This window comes from Polypterus senegalus, chromosome 18 (assembly GCF_016835505.1).
Source record: "Polypterus senegalus isolate Bchr_013 chromosome 18, ASM1683550v1, whole genome shotgun sequence".
In the NCBI taxonomy this organism is placed as follows: domain Eukaryota; kingdom Metazoa; phylum Chordata; class Cladistia; order Polypteriformes; family Polypteridae; genus Polypterus; species Polypterus senegalus.
Genome location: NC_053171.1, coordinates 26,430,549 through 26,450,734, shown reverse-complemented (window position 1 = coordinate 26,450,734; position 20,186 = coordinate 26,430,549). Strand labels below are relative to the sequence as shown.

The 20,186-nt window shown below is 36.6% G+C and overlaps 1 protein-coding gene across 1 annotated transcript; it reads right to left on the bottom strand.

The window, feature by feature from the left end:
- Window positions 1-3,680: 3,680 nt before the first annotated feature.
- Window positions 3,681-18,197, bottom strand: mgat2 (alpha-1,6-mannosyl-glycoprotein 2-beta-N-acetylglucosaminyltransferase). Its single transcript, XM_039741380.1, has 2 exons — window positions 17,989-18,197; window positions 3,681-5,785 (listed from the first exon to the last, which is right to left on the bottom strand). Exon 2 carries the CDS (start codon window positions 5,548-5,550, stop codon window positions 4,270-4,272), a length of 1,281 nt encoding a protein of 426 aa, XP_039597314.1. The 5' UTR covers window positions 5,551-5,785; window positions 17,989-18,197; the 3' UTR covers window positions 3,681-4,269.
- Between the last annotated feature and the right edge of the window lie 1,989 nt (window positions 18,198-20,186).

The following is a 20,186-nucleotide window of genomic DNA, read 5'->3' as shown; positions in this document are numbered from 1 at the left end:
GTTTTAAGGATTCAGTCCTCTGAATTAATTTGTTTCTTCATTAAATGGCAGCCAAACAGAAATATGTGAAACGAGCGACAGATGACCAGCTAAACTGGGATTTCAAACGCCAACCAATCCCATAATGAGAAGCCGATTCTTGCTGTTAATTAAACCCATTATTTATTTCCATGGCGTGTTGCTGTTCTCATTCTGTCATAGCAGACATTTCCAAAATTGTTGATTTTCTGTTTTTCTAAGAACAGTGTCAAAATGTTTTGGTCATCTGAGAGATCAGCCTTACCAAGACCTTCTCCTTTATTTTCTGATATTGTGTGATGGGCACAGGGAGCTGGTCATGTGGTGACATGTTTTGTGTCTCATTATTGTTTGGCTGCTAATTAAGGAAAAGCGACAACCAAGAGGCCTGAGTCAAGTTAATTAAAATTAAGGCAAAAGAAGTTAATTAGCAGCAAAAACTGGTCACTAATAAAGATGGTTAGAATGAAAACCTGCAGCCACTGCAGCCCTCCAGGACCAGAGTTCGACATCCGTGACTTAAAAGTGAAGAGAAAAAAGTGAAGGACTGAGAAGTACTCATCCATTTTAGATTGCAAATCATTTGAATGATATCCTTAGAAAAGAAAAAAAAATCTAGGATACGAGAATGACCTGACCTGGCAGCTTTAAAGCACTAACAAGCCATGAAATTAAATTATTGGCAAGGATTATTTTCTAATTAAGCAACTGGGTTGGAACAAAAACCAGCAGTCACTGCAGCCCTCCAGGACTGACCTGCCCACCCCTGCAATAGACTCTGGACAAACCACATTAATTGTTTTAGACCTCATTGCAGCATTTGACACTCTCGAACATGGCATTCTACTATCCAGAGTGGAGAACATTCTGGGTGTCTCTGGCACTGCATCCAGTGATTTAAGTCCTATCTGACTGGCAGGCAACAGTTTGTTAGTCTTGGACCCAGCTCAGCTCCAGTCACAGAGTTCCTCAGAGCTATGTCCTTGATGCTCTGCTCATCTGTATCTACAGTACTGTATATGCTTCTCCTTGAACATATCATCCGTAGCTTTGGACTGGGTTATTTTTATGCAGATGATACTCGCCTCTAGTTCAATGTTAAAAGTGAAACTTCAGAGCTTCCTCAGTAAAATTAAAACCTGGATGGAGCAAAACTTAAAAATTAAACTGTACAAAACTGAACTCCAGCAAACTGACACTACAGCACAACTTAAGAAAATGATCTCATTAGACCTTCCTCTAATGCAAGGAACCTTGGTGTCATTTTTGATTCCTCCCCTTCTTAATCCACCCACATAAACCACATTAAGAAAGCTTTTTTTACTTTCACCTCTGTAACATATCCAGTGTTCCCTTTTCTAATTGCTGAAAAACTTGTCTGTTTTTATCACATCGTACATCAATTATTGCAACTCCCTACAAGGAAGTGTCACTTATAAATTTATGCCACATCTCCAGCCGATTAAAAACCCTGCTGCAATAGTGCTCACACCAAACAGCAACAGCGAGCACATCACATCCACCCCGCTGTGCCTTCAGTGGCTCCCTGTTTCTTACAGGATTGAATATGAAACTCTATTAATACCCTATAAAGACTACAGCAATGGTCTTCTCCATCACTATGTCCCTGTTTGCCCTTTTAGGTTCTCCGATTCTGGCAATCTTTTTGTGCCCCACACTAACCTGCACTGTATGGGTGACAGGACCTTCAGCTATATTGCACCCAGACTTTGGAATGACCCACTCAAAATTAATTAGATCAGATGATTCAATTCACTGTTATAAAACAACTTAAAACTCATCTGTTCAGGAAGGCGTTTCACTTCACCTAATAACAACCCCTTCTTTCAGTTTACTAATCTGTCCAGATGCTCAGGTTAACCTTTGTATGTGCTATATCACACATTGTTTTATTTCTTCTGGCTTTTCTTTTTACTATTGAATTTAGTATTTTACTCTGGTTTATTGTCTTGTATTCTGTTTAATGCTTTGTATATCCTCTCCTAATCCATTTTAGTATTCTATGCAGAAAATATCTCTATCCAATGTTATATATACACCCTGTTGTTCTTTCCGAGACTCTGAAATGCCTCGAGTATGAGAAAGGCACTATATAAATAAAATGCATGCTGTATGTTATTAATGTGCTTCATGTTAGGAACTTAGTAACTAATGTAGAACAAACAAGAAAAAATGTTCTGCAACAACACTAACATATGGTTGTAGGTAACACAAATCAGAGTTGAAGGATTACAAGTAATCTACCTTATTTTATATTAAAACATACTGCAATCTGTCATAACAGATCAAGCCAATGTTTAATAAAAATAAATGAACGCAACACAAGTTAGTAGTACTAATGTAAGAAACTTACTCACTTTGGGAATTATAAAGAAAAAGAAATTCATTTGTGGATGTGAAAGGAGAGAGGTGGACTAAACAGGAAGGTGGTTTACCTATCAACACATCATTTCCAAATTTTTTGGAGATGGCTAATTTAAATGATTCACTTACTATGAAACAAAGCTGAACTGAAAAGCAGAAGGGAAAGTGTTTCATCAAGACCAGTTCTCATAAACTTTCTTATATGGAGGCAAGTGTGTATTACTCAATAGATAACATGAAAACAGAAACGTAAATTATCTAATTATTAGTACCTTGTAGTTTAAAAATAATTAGCATATTTTACAAAAGCCAGAACTCTATTTTGCTGCATGCTTTGTATCAAGTGGTATCATGACTTGTCTGCCGAAGTTAACTGAAGGAGGAAATTTAAAAAAGATGAACACTTGCCAATAACTTCCACTACTCCAATGATGAGATAGTATTAATAAGCAAATCCAATTTTGAACTTACTTGATATAAAAGCCATTTTCACAGCATATGCAGCAAAAATATTTGGTTTATAAATGTTTGGATCTCAAATCTCTGGAAATTAAAGGTTAAATTCTGACTATGAAACATTCTCAACTTTGTTGTTATATTATACCTACATTACTTTCCCATTTACAATATGAACACACTATGGATTTTATGAGAAAATAAAAGATACAAAAATTGCTTTACTAACAGTGTACCCACAAGTAACAGAATTAAAGCTCTGGTAACTCACAGCTGCTAAGACATATTCAAACATCTCTTCTCAGCTTCCACAATTGCAGTATACATCACTGCATTTTCTTTAGTCAACATGCATTTAGTTTTCAGCCTACAATGCAATACAGAAACGTGATCGTCTACATATATTACACCTTGCAAGCACCTGGAGGGCACACAACAGAACCTGTCTACAAATATTTTTAATTTGTATATGTGTTTGTGCATGTTGATCCCTTCACCTATTCAGTTAGAAATACCAACAGCATATTTAGATTGCAGTACATGATCCACAGGTTCAACAAACCATGTATGAAAAGCTGCACTGTAACTAAGACAGCCATACACAGCGATTTTTTTATATTAAAACTGGAACAAAAAGATGCTGCATTGTATTATTCTTCTAGGCACAGGAAATTAATACTCGTTGTCCATGAATAAGCACCAGAACTACACATTCCTTATAAGGAAAAAAAAAACCCCAAAACACATGGAGCCTCCGAAGAATACAGTTTGCAAGATATTTTAGCCCTGAGGAGAAAACGAAAAAATAATTGAAAATATAATACAGTCTAGAGCACATTTATTATAATTGTTTGCCAAATTACAGACCTCTGTGCTCTTTTGTTTTGACAGTTTCTAGTTTTAAGACCCCTGAAAAATAATGAAAATAGGGGAACATGTACAAAACACTACAAGCGCAAAAGCTTGAAAAACATTTATAATTTTCCATTTCTTCTGCACCTGATAAACTGTGGGCAATAGAAAGCAAATACTTCTAAAGATTTAACAGTACTTTAAAAGAGCTTGTCTTTGTTGTAAAGGTTACATTATTGTTCATCCTGCATGTGAAATATTTGGCACAAAAATTCTTGAAATGTTGAATTTTTACAAAAGAGTGTAACTATTTTATTTACAGTATGCATATAGAAAATATAAGTATGGAGTATCTTTACCCATGTAACATGTGGCCCTAGCAGTAAAAACAAAACCAAAGTGACCCATCTCAAAAGAAATCTTTACTTAATAATTAAAAAAACACTGACGCCCACACCCATTTTATCTGATTCACCACACTCCCATAAAATAATCTTGAAACAGTCAGTAAAGAGAGGAAAAAGTAAAGGCATTTACAAGTTCAAAAAAGGAGAAGAGTTACTGTAATCTGCGATAACTTTTGCACAGTTCGTGATCCCTGATATCACCCCAGCCTCCATTTTTTACTCGTGGGGAAATCTTAGACGTAGGAAGTTTATTTAAGGTCAAAGTCTCTGGAAACATATGATTTTGGTCATTCTGCAGAATGCTTTCAATTTTTGCTTTCTGGGATGAAGGCATACAGGCTTTCTTGTGGTGCATCCCACAGTCACCAGCATGGAAAATTCTAGGGGCTTCAGCAACCATGACCTTCCAGAAGTGTGGAAGGCATGTAACAGTAAGATGCTGCAATGACCAGTCCCAATTATAGTCATCGTAAGTACAGAAAGTATCAGTGCACTTGATCAGGTTTTGATAGGTGTCTCTGGTCATAGCCATTCCCATATTGTGCTCTGTGGACTTCCAAGTTTTCACCTCGGCTTTGTCCAGCTTACTTGGGAAACCTGCATGCGCGTAAGATCCGAGGGATAACACATCACAGTCTGGGCACTGTTCTTTTTGAAGGCTCCACATTTTATTAAGAACATAGTAGAAATCGGGTGCAAGATAGTGATCTTCTTCAATAAACAGAACCAGCCCACTATGGTTATGCAAGGCCTTCACTCGTTCCCACACAAAATGCAGCTTCCACCACCAGTGGTGTTTAGTTTGGGAGAACTTGGCTTCCCTGTAATGCCCAAAAGAGTCAGGATACTCTGCATTTATGCAACCCAATTTTAAGGCATCTTTCTTCGGAATATCTCTTGGGCAATCTTTGGGGTCATTTCCTGGAAACTCATGAGGATAGAGTTGGATGCTAAAAGGGAAAAATATCTGAAGGACTTGACAGAAGTCAACAGTGGCAACTACTTGATTAATCTCCGGTGACCAAAAGTCGTGGCTGAATATTAACAGAATATTTTCTACACCCTTTGCCTTCCTAAGAGAGTCTACAAGTAGTCTTAAATAATCTGGCCGATTATGGACTTGCACAACTACAACTAAGTCATCTTTCTGACGAGTCTTTATCTTTTCCACATTTTTGATTGTCTGATCAAAATTTAACTGGTAAACAATTCCACGATAAACTAAGGTCATGTTGTCAACTTCAGGCCTCTGGATTTTCTCTGGCAACGTGTCATTGGAAATTCTCCTGGTCACTAGTACACTCTTCGTGATAGCCTCTTTGGGAAAAAGCTCTCCCTTCTTCTGCTTCCCACTGTTCCAAAAGGCAAAGGCAAAAGCAATAACTATAAGAGTTAATATGAAAACCTTTCGCTTGTAGATCCTAAATCTCATGGCAGGCAGTAATGCCACACAAACAAATATATGAAGCAAATAAGGTGCCTGGTATAGCTTAACTCAAAGTTAAGCTATAAACTACCCAGAAGTGAAAGCCACCACTGATAATATGTGGGAGGGATGGATGGTGTGTCCAGTTTCATTTGGGGTATTCTCACAACCATGGGTATTCTTACTAGATCATCAAAGCACATCCAGTTCAGCATATTTGAAGAACAAAAAACAGGATGATCTGAAAGAAAAAGAAACATTAGGCATTAATTCCATTTTGTGTTTCCCATCAATCTTTCGTAAAATCTTAACTTCATTAGTTGTCCAAACTACCATATGGTTTAAGGACTAAATATTGTAGAATTGCACTCATATCTGTCAAAGCTTAAAAACAGAATTTAAGTCAGCACAGAAAAATCAGAATCAAAATGATGTGGTATGTCTTGAGAAGTGTTAAAGCAAGAATTTTGCACATTTTATCTAGGCTACACAACATTAAGAATAATAAAACAGGAAAACAACAGACTACAGATTTGAGCTGGGAGGAAAAAATGTTAATAATGCCCAAGACAATTTATACCACATCCATAACCCGGTGTGCAATCATGATACACATGTCTCATTATGAAACAAAAAGGGTTTTATCATGGATTTTAACATTAGGCAGTCAGTGCAGTTCAGGTTAGTTTCCTTTATTTCTCATTCACTGGGTGACTGAGAACAAGCAACTTAACCGGCTGTGCTTTAAATGGAAACGGCAACAAACAACTGTCATGTATTGTGACCTTAAAAGTCATATTTATTGTCACAGGCTTCTATATGTTCTTGAGAAATGTGACCACCTCAGGTTGCATAGAATAATGACACAGAGGAAAATGGTATTCAATTTATTTATACTTAATTCACTTATTCATTTCACACAGATACAACACAAAATGAATCTTGGAAATCAGGTGAACAAGCGTGTTGAGCTATGTTGGGTTGAATGGGTTGTACTGATCAAAATGTTTCTAATGAGCTTGTATTTGTAGATTAACGTGTCCTGTTATAAAATTGTGTGGCTTCGAGTGTAAAAATATGCGTGCACACACACAAAAAAACACCCCCCAGGAAAATGTGCAAGCAAAAAAAATAAATAAATTAAGATTTATAAAACTTGATGTACACACATTTCTATGTGATTGACCCTTTATAAATCACAATCACCTTGTAAATATGCATAAGTGAACATGACTTGATCACTGCCCTGAAACATTCATATATGTAGCACGCTAATCAACTTAATACAAATGCAATCTCAATGCTGCAGAATTTAACTGGCTGATAGAGCAGCCTTCCTCATGACACATTGAGACCCCACCACTTGAATTCAAGAGTACCTGGCTGTGCTCTGCAACTGAGAGTACAAGATCATGCACGGCATTATAGCACTTCTCTGCATTCTGGGAAAGGTGTAAGGCTCCAGTATCCGAGAAGATGATCACTATCAGCTGGCATATGCAATGACATGATTGCTGTCACAATGAATAGTACCGGCCACACACAAAACCTGAGGGTTCAGCCAGTTGCATTACCAATAAACCATCTACCATGTACAGTACTGTCACGTCTGGCAAAGCTACTCTGCCTAAAATAAATTAACGGGTTTACCCAGGCTACCGAGACATGTTTGTCGGCCACATCTTGACATCACAGATTAATGGAATGCAACTGCTCACAGTTTATAAAAGCAGCGTTAATCTCTCTATAGAAGCCCTTACCTTGGCCGAGATACTGTTGACCTGTGGGCCAGTTTCCTGAGAAATGACAAGTAAACTGACAAAAAAAAAAAAATTCTCCAGTGCAAATATGCAGCATTGGCCCTCTTAAAAGGAACTAAAATACAGTGTGCGTCATAACTGTCTTCTTTGAGGTGTAACATTTGTTGTAATTGATTAATTGTAATAATGGCCCAGTGATATGAATTATTTGTACAAGTTGTCATTTGGCTGGGTTGCCTGCATTTTCCTACTGAATCAATGGCATTGTTATTTCCCTGTTTCTCTGTTGCATTCCAATGAAGCAGAATTTCCAACAATATCTGCAAGTTCTGCCATCATATTTTCTTTTATAAGCATGGACATTTGCATGGGAAGTTGCTACATGCATTTTGAGCCTCTTTTTTGCATACGCAAGCTTCATAGGTGGCTCTTATTTGTACTCATTGCTGCCTAAACATGCTTCTTCTTTAAATAACCCTATAATTGGATAAGGTGGATAATGGATGAATTTTTAATACTTTTATTTTCCTCTTAAATGCTATAGCTTGCTTGGATTTATGAATGTTATTTTACAGTAGTACTAGAACAGTACAAATAAATTCATACTGGCAAACAGATTTTTTAGCTGCAGTTATCACTGCTGTAAGCAATGAGGTGTAAGGCCAGATTTATACTTAAAACGATGTGACGCATGCGGCTACGGATGCTACTGCTATGCAAGCGGTGTACTGCTTATACTTGCGCACATAATTTACGTACATCTGGAGGATTCCACTGTGTGGCAGTGCAGGATATCAACAGTGAGAAAACAAAATTTGGATTTGCTGTGTTGTGACTTGCCCGAAACATACATTAAATACCCACAATATCTCAGAAACGTATGGATGTTTAAAGATTACATCCATCAATCCAGGGATGCATCAAATTCCAGCAAGCATCAAGTGTGAGGAAGAAACGATCCCTGGACGGGGCATAAGCTCATTGCAAGGTGAATACACGCACACACATCCTCTAATGTCATTTTAGCATCACCAAATCTCCAAACCTGCATGTCTTTGGAATGAAACCTTAGGACACTGCGTGGAAACCCTCAGGAAAACATGCAAACTCCAGGCAGGGAACATCAGGGATGTGACTCCCTACTGCGAGGCAGCAGCACCACTGCGAGACCACCATGCTGTCTCCACATGTGTAATTATTAACAGTGCTCATTATTTAAATGAAGGTAAAAGTAAAATACATACTTTAATGCATTTCATCACGAAAGTGATATCAAGTATAAATCTAAGGATTTATATAAATATTTTTACTTATATATAATATTTACATTTTTAAATATTTATACAATATTAAATAGATATAACCTAAGGACTGTAAACGTGCAGAGAGATGGAATATCATAAACTTAATGTGTTCTGTGTGGCAATTGCTGACTGCCATGCCTGTCAGTGCAGGAGGAAGTCCCAGAAGCATATAGCGATTAACAACTGGGTCAGTTTTAAGATTACATTTACGACGGTCTACTTTAATGACAAAAATCAACGATGAGATTAAAGTGGAAATTTCGAGATTAAAGCCATAATTTCCACTTTAATCACAAAATAGATCTTTTCACTGTGTCCCCAATTTTTTTCCCCCTCTGTGGCTCAAATACGCTTCTGTACATTTTGATGGTGTTGTGAAGGTGCAAAAAAACAAGGAACAGGAGATGGTATGCGAGACCTTTAAAATGTATTGTGTCATTACTTTGGGAAATATGCAATGCTGGAAAAGAGAAGCACTATGAATAAGTTAGTATGCGAGCATTTTGCTTCACCACATCAAATTCAAGATTCATCAAGCATCGAAGCATGCATATTGATCCTAAAGGATCTGTAAGGCGGCTTACTGTCACATATTGATATTAAACAGAGACTCTGACATCACGTACTCATTGAACACTCTGTGCCCCCTGATTTTTTGCTGGTACAGCAACTTGCGTATGTGTTACATTAATTTCTGAAGATGTACTTGGAGGATACATCAAATGAATGCTGAGAACTCATGGCAGCCATGATGCATGCGTGTATGTGTTTGGAGCGTGAAGTATAAACCGGCCCTAAGATGTCACAGACAACTTAAATGTATTTAATTAAGCAAGCACATTGCATTGCTCTGGTCACCAAAATTAACCATAAGTACATGTACACTTCAGCTATATACTGTGAACAACTCCTTAGTGAAGGTTCTTTCTGGAACCCCATAAAAAAAGCATAGAACTGTGTCTTTTCAAAATGGTGAAATGCACATGATACTTAAGCAAAGTAGCAATTTCTGAAATTTTCAACTGAGTAATTTTTGGATATTTAGTTCTTTATATCACACACTAAAATATTTAAAGGGAGACAAAGCATTGGGCTAGTTTAATTTTATTATAGCATGCAGGTAAATAAAGCATATGTGAGATCATATCATAGTCTGAGGCAACATTTTCTAGTGTTTAAAACATGTGACCTCAAACCACAATTATACAAAATCAGCCCTGCTCAAGACCACACAGCTAGCCAGAAGCAAGTCACTTAACCTACGTGTGTTTCAACTGTCCAAAATATATGGAAACAATATTATTATACCTCTACACTTATAAAGCACCTTAGGAGTGTATAAACAAAAAAATAGTATAAAATAAACATTACTTGAATATCCAATTTGTTATGCATAGGTTGCAAATGTATTAAAATGTGTTTAAAAGAAAGCAAGCATCAATACACAAGTTGCAATAAAATTTAATAAGGTCACGCCACCACTTCCAGTCAAAGGTGTGACGTTATTAAACTTTCTTACACAAGTTATTTCTATTTCACAGCAAGAATTTTTTTTTGGTAAAGGTGGCAGGAATCAATGGAAAGGACTGTGCTCTTATTCATTTTCCTCATGCAATTCTTTATTAGCAAAAATTAACTTTTGAATCTCATCTTAAAACGGATATACGGCTGTTAGCCGATTACAAAAGGAGAAACAAAACAGGCTCTTCCAGGAAATGAACAAATATCAAACACTGATCAGAAAAAATCCCAAAGTATGGCATTCAGAGTCATGCCCAGAGAGACACTGATTAAAATGCAGCTTCTAACATTTGAACAAAATTGCATATTCAAATGCATTAAAAATTCTACTAAGAATATGAGAGCCCTATTTGGAACACATGGTCTATCAGACAACCAAAAAATAGTTTGTATATAGGCATGGATTGGTATACCTCAATTCCAAGTCAATTTTTTTTCCCTAATTGCTACTAAAATATTTTACCTAAACTATTACTTTAACAAAGATGAAAGAAAATATGGGATGTTTAAGTGCAAGCAAAATAAAATTACCAAAAAGAAAAGCAAGCAACTAGATATTGTATTGACTCCTATGTACTTATTTTGTCATGGAATCACATCACAATAGGTTCCAGTCCATACATTTGGACTGTGGTAACTGACAATAACCATTATGAACCTGCAACATCTGGATTGCAAAGACTCTTAGAAGAACTGCTAATGATCATATTCTAAGGTCCTTTTTATATTCAGATGTTGCAGGTTTGTGGCAAACCACCAGCAGCTACTACTGTGCAAATGTCTTGATTGGCATAGATTGTAGTGTGAGCCCATGAAACAACAACATTAAATACTTTGACTACAGCAAGTATCTTTCTGAAGATCATTAAAAATATGAAACCTTAAATGTCTGTAATGCTCAAGAATCGAAAGGGGCCATGGTAAAGCATTCAGATTAAATGAGACAGACAATTAAGAGTTAGAGCCTATCTGCAGTTAAGAAACTACATTGTAATGGAAAAATGCATAATTTAGAAAACAGATGAACAATGTACCATCTATTGATTTCATAGGCATAAAGTAGCACTTTTTGTGTTTTTTAAGTTGCTTACAGACACAGCAGAAAAATGTCAGCAGCTAGCTTCCACTAACTACAGGTTAGAAGGTGTTTTATGAGTGAACATTATACTCAAGTTGAGCAAAAAGTGCAATAAGTGATGAGGTGTAATCATATACAATGGGCCAAGCGAGTCTGCCACGCCCATGTTCATTGAATTTAAAAAGCAAAGTGACTTTTAACTAATAAATAACAAAACAAAACTGTGCCCATTTCTAAAAGGGTTCACCGTTTGCTGGACCTGCTTCAAAAATGTTTTATCAAAAGGTGAATGGCTGCTGGCAGTCATTAAGAACACTAATTTCTAACATAACATCAGTGCTGCCTTAAAGAAAGAAGCATTACAGAAAATAATTAATTAAAGCATTATAACTGATCATATTAAAGTTTCTCTGTTTAGAAGTCTTAAAGTACTTAACACGTGGGGCACTTAACAATACAGTATATGGAACAAAGTTTAGGTTAGTGAAACAGAAGCTGTGAAAATGACAGGTGACAACATGACACTATACTCTGTGGTAAAGTATTTAAAATTGTCTAATCCATGGCCTGTGTTGAGTACTCTTGTTAATTCCAGGATATTTTTTTTATTCCACAAACACTGCAACTAACTGACCAAGGGGATACAATATCTTATTAAACAAAACAGATATACTCTATTTATGAGGCAATGTCCAGTATATTTTCATGCTTACGTACAATACCACACTTTTTATGGGGAAACAATGGTAAGCTGTACAAAACTGTCTTTCAAATTTAGCAATGGTTTTTACTCTTGAGCTTTGTTTCATATAAAAAGTTATCTAATAATCCTGAACATGAGACTACAGGGCTGTCATCAGGAAATTGCATTACAATGATATTACACAGAAGCATGAGGCTAATAAAGGATTGTGGGAGGAAAAATACTGCTAAAATTCTTAGCTTATTTCCCTGTGCGTCAATCACTCCAACCAGCTCACATGGACAAATTAACATGAAATTAACATACTGAGTCAGAATGATGCTTTGTCAGACTGAAAGATTACTCAAATACAATTTTAACAAGATAAATTAAATTGATGTGTAGAGTTTTCTATGTTTATGTCAACAATCCAAATCAGCAGCAGCATCTAGGTCTAAACAATGTTTTTAAGCATTTGGGTTCGATAGGAAGGGCATATTCTACTATTTGTAGCTTTTATCCAGAAGAGTATGAGGTACTATCTAAAGGGAAATGTAAGCCTTTTAAACACTATGTAATATTTGTTATTCTGAATTTATAACTATCCTTGCCAAAAATCTGACCCACATTTAATGTCTTAAGCACAAAACTGCACCTTATTTTACCAAAAGGACATCTAGATTAAAATACTTTGCAGCTACTTGTAAATTAGTTATTGTTGTGATAAGGCAGTAATGTTAAGGCAGTAATTGATTTTGTTAATGATGTCATCTGCAACCTTTTCTTTGTAATTGTAAACTAGGGGGCTCTACCCCCAGCTCGCTTCGCTCGACAACCCCTGGGCAGTCGCTACATGCTACTTGCGTATAGGGAAGCGGATGTACAATTAAAACAGATTGTTATTTTCATGGGAATTGTTACATATGTATAATATAACTATTGTACATTACAGCGAGTTATTAACCATAATAAAAAATAGTAAAACATAATAAATTGAAAGAAATTTATGTTTCATGTTGCGTTAGAGGTATTTGTTGCATTATACTTTTTGTTCCGTTTGGATCTGAAATTAACATGCAAATACTTTTTTAATCTTACACTTTTACTGTAAAACTTCAGTAAAAACAATTTTAATGAACTTTTCGTCATTATCATATTGACTTTTGATTCTGTGTTTGGACTTACATCGTGACAAAGCAACGTATAACTGCCCGTGAGTGAATATTGTTTCTTTCTCTGTAATTTAAAAAAAAATAAAAAATTTTTTGAACGTTTGCCCCTGTGATTGGTTAATTACCATAGCAAAAGCTATTGTAACGGGAAATTGCAAATGTTTTAAAACGAATGGCATATCAAGATCTTCTTTGGTGTCCATGTGAATTTCCCCTTGGGATTAATAAAGTATCTATCTATCTAATGTTATCCGCGGAAGATATATTACATTACCTTTCTTGTCGCCTGTTAAAATTTTACATGTCACTGTTGTGTAACCGATTGACAATTTTCACATTAATTCGTTTGAATTCATCGTTTCTCGGTGCTAGGATTGCCCATGTACTCATTTCTTCTGTTGATAACCCTTCGGGACGAAATTAATCAATAAGATTTGGACATGATAAATCTTCTTTAATTGGGAACGTAAAGTGAGGAAAACGTAAAAATTTATAAGAGCTGAGAGTGCAGGAACTGTTTCCAACAAAAGCATTCGCATGAATGAGAGGACTGTGGGCCTGTTTGAAAATGTTTGAGAAGAAGGTGGGACTTGAAAAAAAATCTCATGGCAATAGTTTTGTCTCGCAGGACTTGAAAAAATCTCTTAGCAATAGTCTTGTCTCAAGATTTTCTTTTATAATAGAGAGATATGACTAAGAAAAACAAATACGGCTTGGACACATTACTTGTGCAAAGAGATCTTTAATGTTGGTAAAGCTCAACAGTTAAAATGGTTTCCCAGTCAGAGCAAACATCTTCACAATACACTATGTTAATAAAACAAAAATACATACTTAATGTATACAATAACATTTTTTCTGACTAGAGCAGCACACAAGTTACTTTAGAGGACAAGTATCAAGATGAAAGTAACCTAACCAAACTCTTTATATGCAATGCATTCATTAGTATAACACTAGATCAATGTCACAATTTGTGATATGTTTCTCTTTCCACCTTTGGGTAATGGTCTAGCTTACTATGATGAAAAAATGCAAGTGTGGCCCACTTTATGTAGATGTTTGATGCAACTTTTTTATTAACCTGTTCCTGCAGCCTTACAACTGCCACAGGTAAGCATATCTAGGGTACACCACAGATCCTTCAAGATATACTCTACACTTAACCTTGGTAACACATGCTTGGCAATTTCACAATAGTCTTTGAGAGGATCGCTGGACAACAAGATAAACAGCCCCCCTTTTTAAAAACACGATCCATTCAGATGACCCTTCTTTTATTATGGAAAGTTTAAACCACCCTTCACTAAAGGAGAAGGTAATCAAAATGAAACTAGTGTCATGGTCAAAACAGTGTATACTACTTAGCAAAATCTAAAACTAGGAGAATAAATTGTATCAGTCAAAAAAAAAAAACCCTTAAGAAACATAACCAGTGTCATGGGACGTCAAAAAAAAGCTGTCACCAAATCAATCTTGCAAATACAGAACACTGTATTTTGCATGTGGTAAACAAAGCAATCCAATACACCTGCAAGCTGGCTCTTGTGGGATCAGATTACACAAGGCATACAGATCAGAAACTGCTACAGACTTTCATTTTAATTGGTTTGCAACAAATGACCTTTATCTTAATTTTGGTCTGCTTAATCATGTATTACTAATGTAAGTTGCCTAGGTTTAACATTAACATTGCGTATTTCCTCAATTGTGTTTTTAATGCCAATTAATAACGTGCTGTTTAAGTACTGATACATAAAAACACAGAGAAGAGGATTGGATCAGGCCAGTCAGTTATACTATCACTGTCTGATGGGATCTGTTTTGCTGCCAGACAGATAAGAAATGAAGTTTACACAGTTCTAAAGAAAAAGGGTCCGAAAATGCTTAGTTCAAAGCTGTTGTACAAAATTGAGAGAGAACAGACATATTCATAAGCCTGAGTTACCGTAATCATTTAATTTGGCAGACAGGCACAAATTGCTCATTGTGTAATCTTGAAGAAGTCAGCTGATAATTATTTAAAATGGCATTCCTGGTACGTGAAGAATTGAGCTATAAATGTGTTTATATTATGCACAATGCAATGAAAAAGTATACCCACATAGCAACTGTTTTTCTGCACTGTATCATCTCCTGCCACTGCGAATTGTTATCATATCATCAATCAAAGCTAATATTAGATAACAGAGCCACAGTGAACAAGTAACTGATAACTGACACTTTCTACATTTATCAAGAAAGAGTTATAGAATATTCTGTTACCCCCTGTGAAAACATAAATGCCATCTTGGATTCAATAACAGACGTTTCCCATATTTACAAACACTAATATCAACAAAATAAATTTCTCAGTAACTGATTATTGGCCCAGATTTTGCAAAACGACTTCAACTGAATGATACGCTTATGTTTTTCAGCATGAACTGTATGTTTCACTTCATGCCTCAAAACTTATTATGCTGGGACTTAAACATGATAACTAATATTTTTCCCCTTCCACTATTCTGATGTAGATATGCATGTATTTTTTAATTAATTTCTTGTTGTATAAATTAGCTATACTTAAGCTTCACGTCACAGATGAAGGGAAAAATTCAATTTCTTCAATGATGGCAATTCATCCATGGTCCTTAAGCAACAGAGCATCAACAACTAAGACACCAAATATTAATCTCCTTATTCTGCTGTTAATAACATATGTTCAAAACTTTACAGGTATGGTTCTTATACTCACTAATCATGGCACCAGAGTGATGTGTGTTGCATGTCGAGTAGCATATGTAAGTTAAGCATTTTGCTGTATTCTGTACACATGACAATAACCCTTTAGACCATTATATTTATATTAGCCTTTTATTGTGAAATGTAGGGTTTACTCAGAAAAATTAAATTACATGGATAAATGTATCTCTGAAGCCTCATCTGTCTATACAAAATTGTTTTAAAAACACTGAGAATCACCCATTTGCATTTTGACAATCTTGAAGCCAGCAATCATATTATTAAGTAGTAGTTTTCAGTTAAGGACCCTATTTTTACCGAGCATCTTTCTCATGGCAGACTCAAATGCCACACAAGATTTATTTGCTTGATTAGCTTAAACACCTAATAAATATAAGACATCAAATTTCAAAGTAATTTTTTTTAATAATGGCTCTCCTCTTTATATTACTACAATCCACAAAGTAATCTGACCACCATTATTATAAAAATTAAGCCAGCCGTAAGCCAGTAAACCATAAGGGACAAACTTTAATATGCACATGAGAAATAAAATTAGGTATCTGTTTCTGTATGCAAGAAGTGAGCTTAAAGGTTTACATAACTGGATTTGACAATATTTTGCACTGGGTAATCCACATCTGCAAATCCAATTGCATGGAATTGGATTCTAGAAAAGAAAAAAAGATTGCTGATAAGACGATATTTACATGGATTTTTAAAAATTTCTGCTAGTACAAATGTAACTTAAATCAAGATAAAAAAGCACTACATTAAATATTAGGTTTTCCAGGGGGGAATTAACTTACAATATGATCAAAATCAAGCATAATTTTCTTTATTTGGATGCAATCATGCCATTTATTTTATTCGCTCAGTCACAATTTGATGTTTCAGCTCTTTATGCATCTGCTTCAAATCAACCTAAAACAGGCTGCTATATATAAAGTTGTAGTCATATTTGATTATTACTACTGTCTGATCTAAAAAAAGTGACAACTATAATTTTTCACTGAATGTGCGTTTTATACTGCGTACTTTATACAAAACAAATACTTCTATGAACAATGTGATTCAGTGTTAAGTAGCATATCAGCAACACTACAGTATGGCAGGCTTAATTTTAACACTAATATATAGCACCACTCTCAGCAAATACATCAGCTTCATTGTATTTTATTTTAGTCATATCAATGCTGACTCTACTGTGTACTATGCCGTTTATCAGCTCTTGATCTCAATTTCCATATATGGTTCATTTCCCCCAAGTCTTTATGTACATATTATGAGTGAATTATTTCATTGGGGCTTAATCTGTAGTAGAATAAACCTTTAATTACACGTTTACTTTGTCACCTTTAAATACGGGGCTGAAATAGTATTAATCAAGCTGTAGAAAAACGTAAACCTGCATAAAACGTGCTATGGGCTCAATATATAAAGCAGAAAAACATTCTACTGAATTAGGTACACATGAAGCCAAGACTGCAATTATTCTCAGGACTAAGTCTGACTAGGTAAATTCTGCCAAACCTGAAACACCGCATGGAAAAAGAGGACTGACTAATCATAGCCTTGTGCATAGCGCTTTGAAGCAATAGTTGCTAGTCGAGAAAAGTGGCGTCGCCAGTGCCGATACAGCCGCAAGTCAATATGTTACAACACACATAAGGAAGAAAATGTGATTTCATTTGCTGTACGCTTTTCACAGCGACGTGACAATATAGACATCATTTTAAATTCTAGTTTTTAAACTACACTCAGAAACTTCATAGGTCAGTGGTTTATTATTATATTTGTATAGTGCAAGGTCGCCCTCTAATGTGTCGAGGACAACTACCAATACAACAGCCCCAACTGATCGTAGGTCCCTATTCCGAGGTCCACTTAGGGCGTTTAACAGACTTATTTATCCGCTGACGTGTCGCTCGCGAGTACACCTGGCGGACTTCGGTTCTTTTTTTTTTTTTTCTTTTCTTTTGCGGCTGGCTGTGCCATCTGGATTTCCTCCGCGCGATAAGCATTTATTGTGACACAAAATCACACTCGAGAAAACTCCGGCCACACCGTGAGATGAACTTAGTCGGCCTGTCGATTTAGTGACAGCGTGTTTCTCGAAGCGCTTCTCGTCTTTCCGCATTCAACAAGCACTGTTAGAGGCATGTGATAGATAATGGGAGCCGCGTCGTCTGCCTATCAATACCTTATTCGTTTTCAGTACAGCTCCGTCTCTCTTTGACTTGACAGTCGTTTTGCTCGATGTTCCGTGACAGGGGGCAAGAACGCCTTACTCCATTTCTCACTCTTCTCCACCGCCCCTTCTTCCAGCTGCGCTGCCGGAATCAACGCTGACCCCGGACTTCTGGCGCGTGGCGTCACACCGTGCGCGGGATTTCGCAAAGTGTCGCGAGAAAACTGCTAACTTGGCCGACTACGCTAAAGTAGGTTCTTATTTCTTCCGGGATTATGACTGACAACTACTGGGCGAGTTTATTGTTACATTCAAAAAAGGTTCATGTTATCACGGCAAGTCAGTTATTAAATAATTATTTGGAAGAAAAGTATACATATTTTATACAATTGTATACTGATGGATAAAAACAAACGTTATGTAATAGTGTAGCCTCTGCAGTTGATATTAAAAATGTGAATTTAGAAAAGGCCATTAAAATATTAGATGAATTATACAGTATATTCTGCAGCAGAAATGATGGCTGCTATTCTTGCTTTAGAATGGATAAATGAGGTTAAATATTATACAGCTGTTATCTTAACAGACTCATTGTCATCTTTTTTAATTCAGAAAATACAATGGGGGAAATAAGTATTTGATCCCCTGCTGAATTTGTAAGTTTGCTGACTGGCAAAGAAATGAACAGTCTCTAATTTTTATGGTAGTTTAATTTTAATGGAGAGAGCCATAATATCAATCAAAAATCCAGAAAAAGCATTACATAAAAGTTATAAATTAATTTGAATGTCATTGAGTGAAATAAGTATTTGATCCCCAACAACCCAGCCAGATTTCTGGCTCCCACCGTTTGGCTGTGTGCCAATTACAATCAATCAATCAAAGGATCAATTACAGATACTCCTGATATCAACTCATTATGTGTATAAAGCACACCTGTCCACAGAATCAATTTCTTCTATTCCAGCCTCTCCACCATCACGGACATGACCAAACAGCTACATGGGAGGAGATTGTAATGATCTGAAGGCAGTTGGGACCACAGATTTTTGGTTGATATTCTGTCTCTCTCCTTTAAAATTAAACTACCATAAAAAGAGACTGTTCATTTCTTTGTAAGTAAACAAACATACAAATTTGGCAGGGGATCAAATACTTGTTTCACCAACTGTACATGTTTATGTTCACTGTCCTTTTTTCCCTGATACATTTCATTCATTTTTATAACTTTTTAATACTAAATATCCCAAGGCTAGGCTCCAGTGTTATCATCAACTTCCTCACACATTGTAACTTTATATAAATGATTGTCCTGCAGAAAATGCTCCCATTTATGGATGGTCAATCTTCCATCATGAAGGAATGCACCTGATCTGCAACGGCCTTCAGGCATGTACTGCTGTGAAGCTATATCTTTCCAGTGACTTACTATTGTTGGGAAACACCTAACATTCTTAGCCTGCATTCCACACACCTGACTGGATGAAACTATTGATACATACTGTATTTTGCCATTTCCCTGTCCTCCCAGTAGCAGGTTTATTATTATTATTCCTTTATTGAACAGTGTTGGTTTGTCTTAGTCTTCTGTAATTGCACTGTCTTGATTTTCTGTAAGAAGAGTTACAGTCACAGCCCAAAGAGGCAACGTGGATCCCACTTCCCATGGGCTCACCACCTGTAGGAGGTTCCAAGGAGGTTGGGTGCAGTGTGAGTTAGGTGGTGGCCGAAGGTGGGGACCTTGGCGGTCCGATCCTTGGCTACAGAAGCTGGCTCTTGGGACATGGAATGTCACCTCTCTGAAGGGGAAGGAGCCTGAGCTCTGTAGTGCGCAAGGTCGAGAGGTTCCGGGTAGATATAGTCGGGCTCACCTCGACGCACAGCTTGGACTCTGGAACCAATCTCCTTGAGAGGGGCTGGACTCTCTACCACTCTGGAGTTGCCCCCAGTGAGAGGCGCCGAGCGGGTGTGGGCAAACTTATTGCCCCCCCGAATTGGAGCCTGTTCATTGGGGTTTACCCCAGTAGACGAGAGGGTAGCTTCCCTCCGCCTTCAGGTGGGGGGATGGGTCCTAACTGTTGTTTGTGCGTATGCGCCGAACAGCAGTCTGGAGTACCCACCTTTTTTGGAGTCCATGGAGGGGATGCTAGAGAGCACGCCTTCTGGGGACTCCCTCGTTCTCGAGAGACTTCAATGCTCACATGGGCAAT

Bases quoted from the DNA above. Each gene is read 5' to 3' on its own strand.
- mgat2 (XM_039741380.1), bottom strand. From the start codon at position 5,550: ATGAGATTTAGGATCTACAAGCGAAAGGTTTTCATATTAACTCTTATA.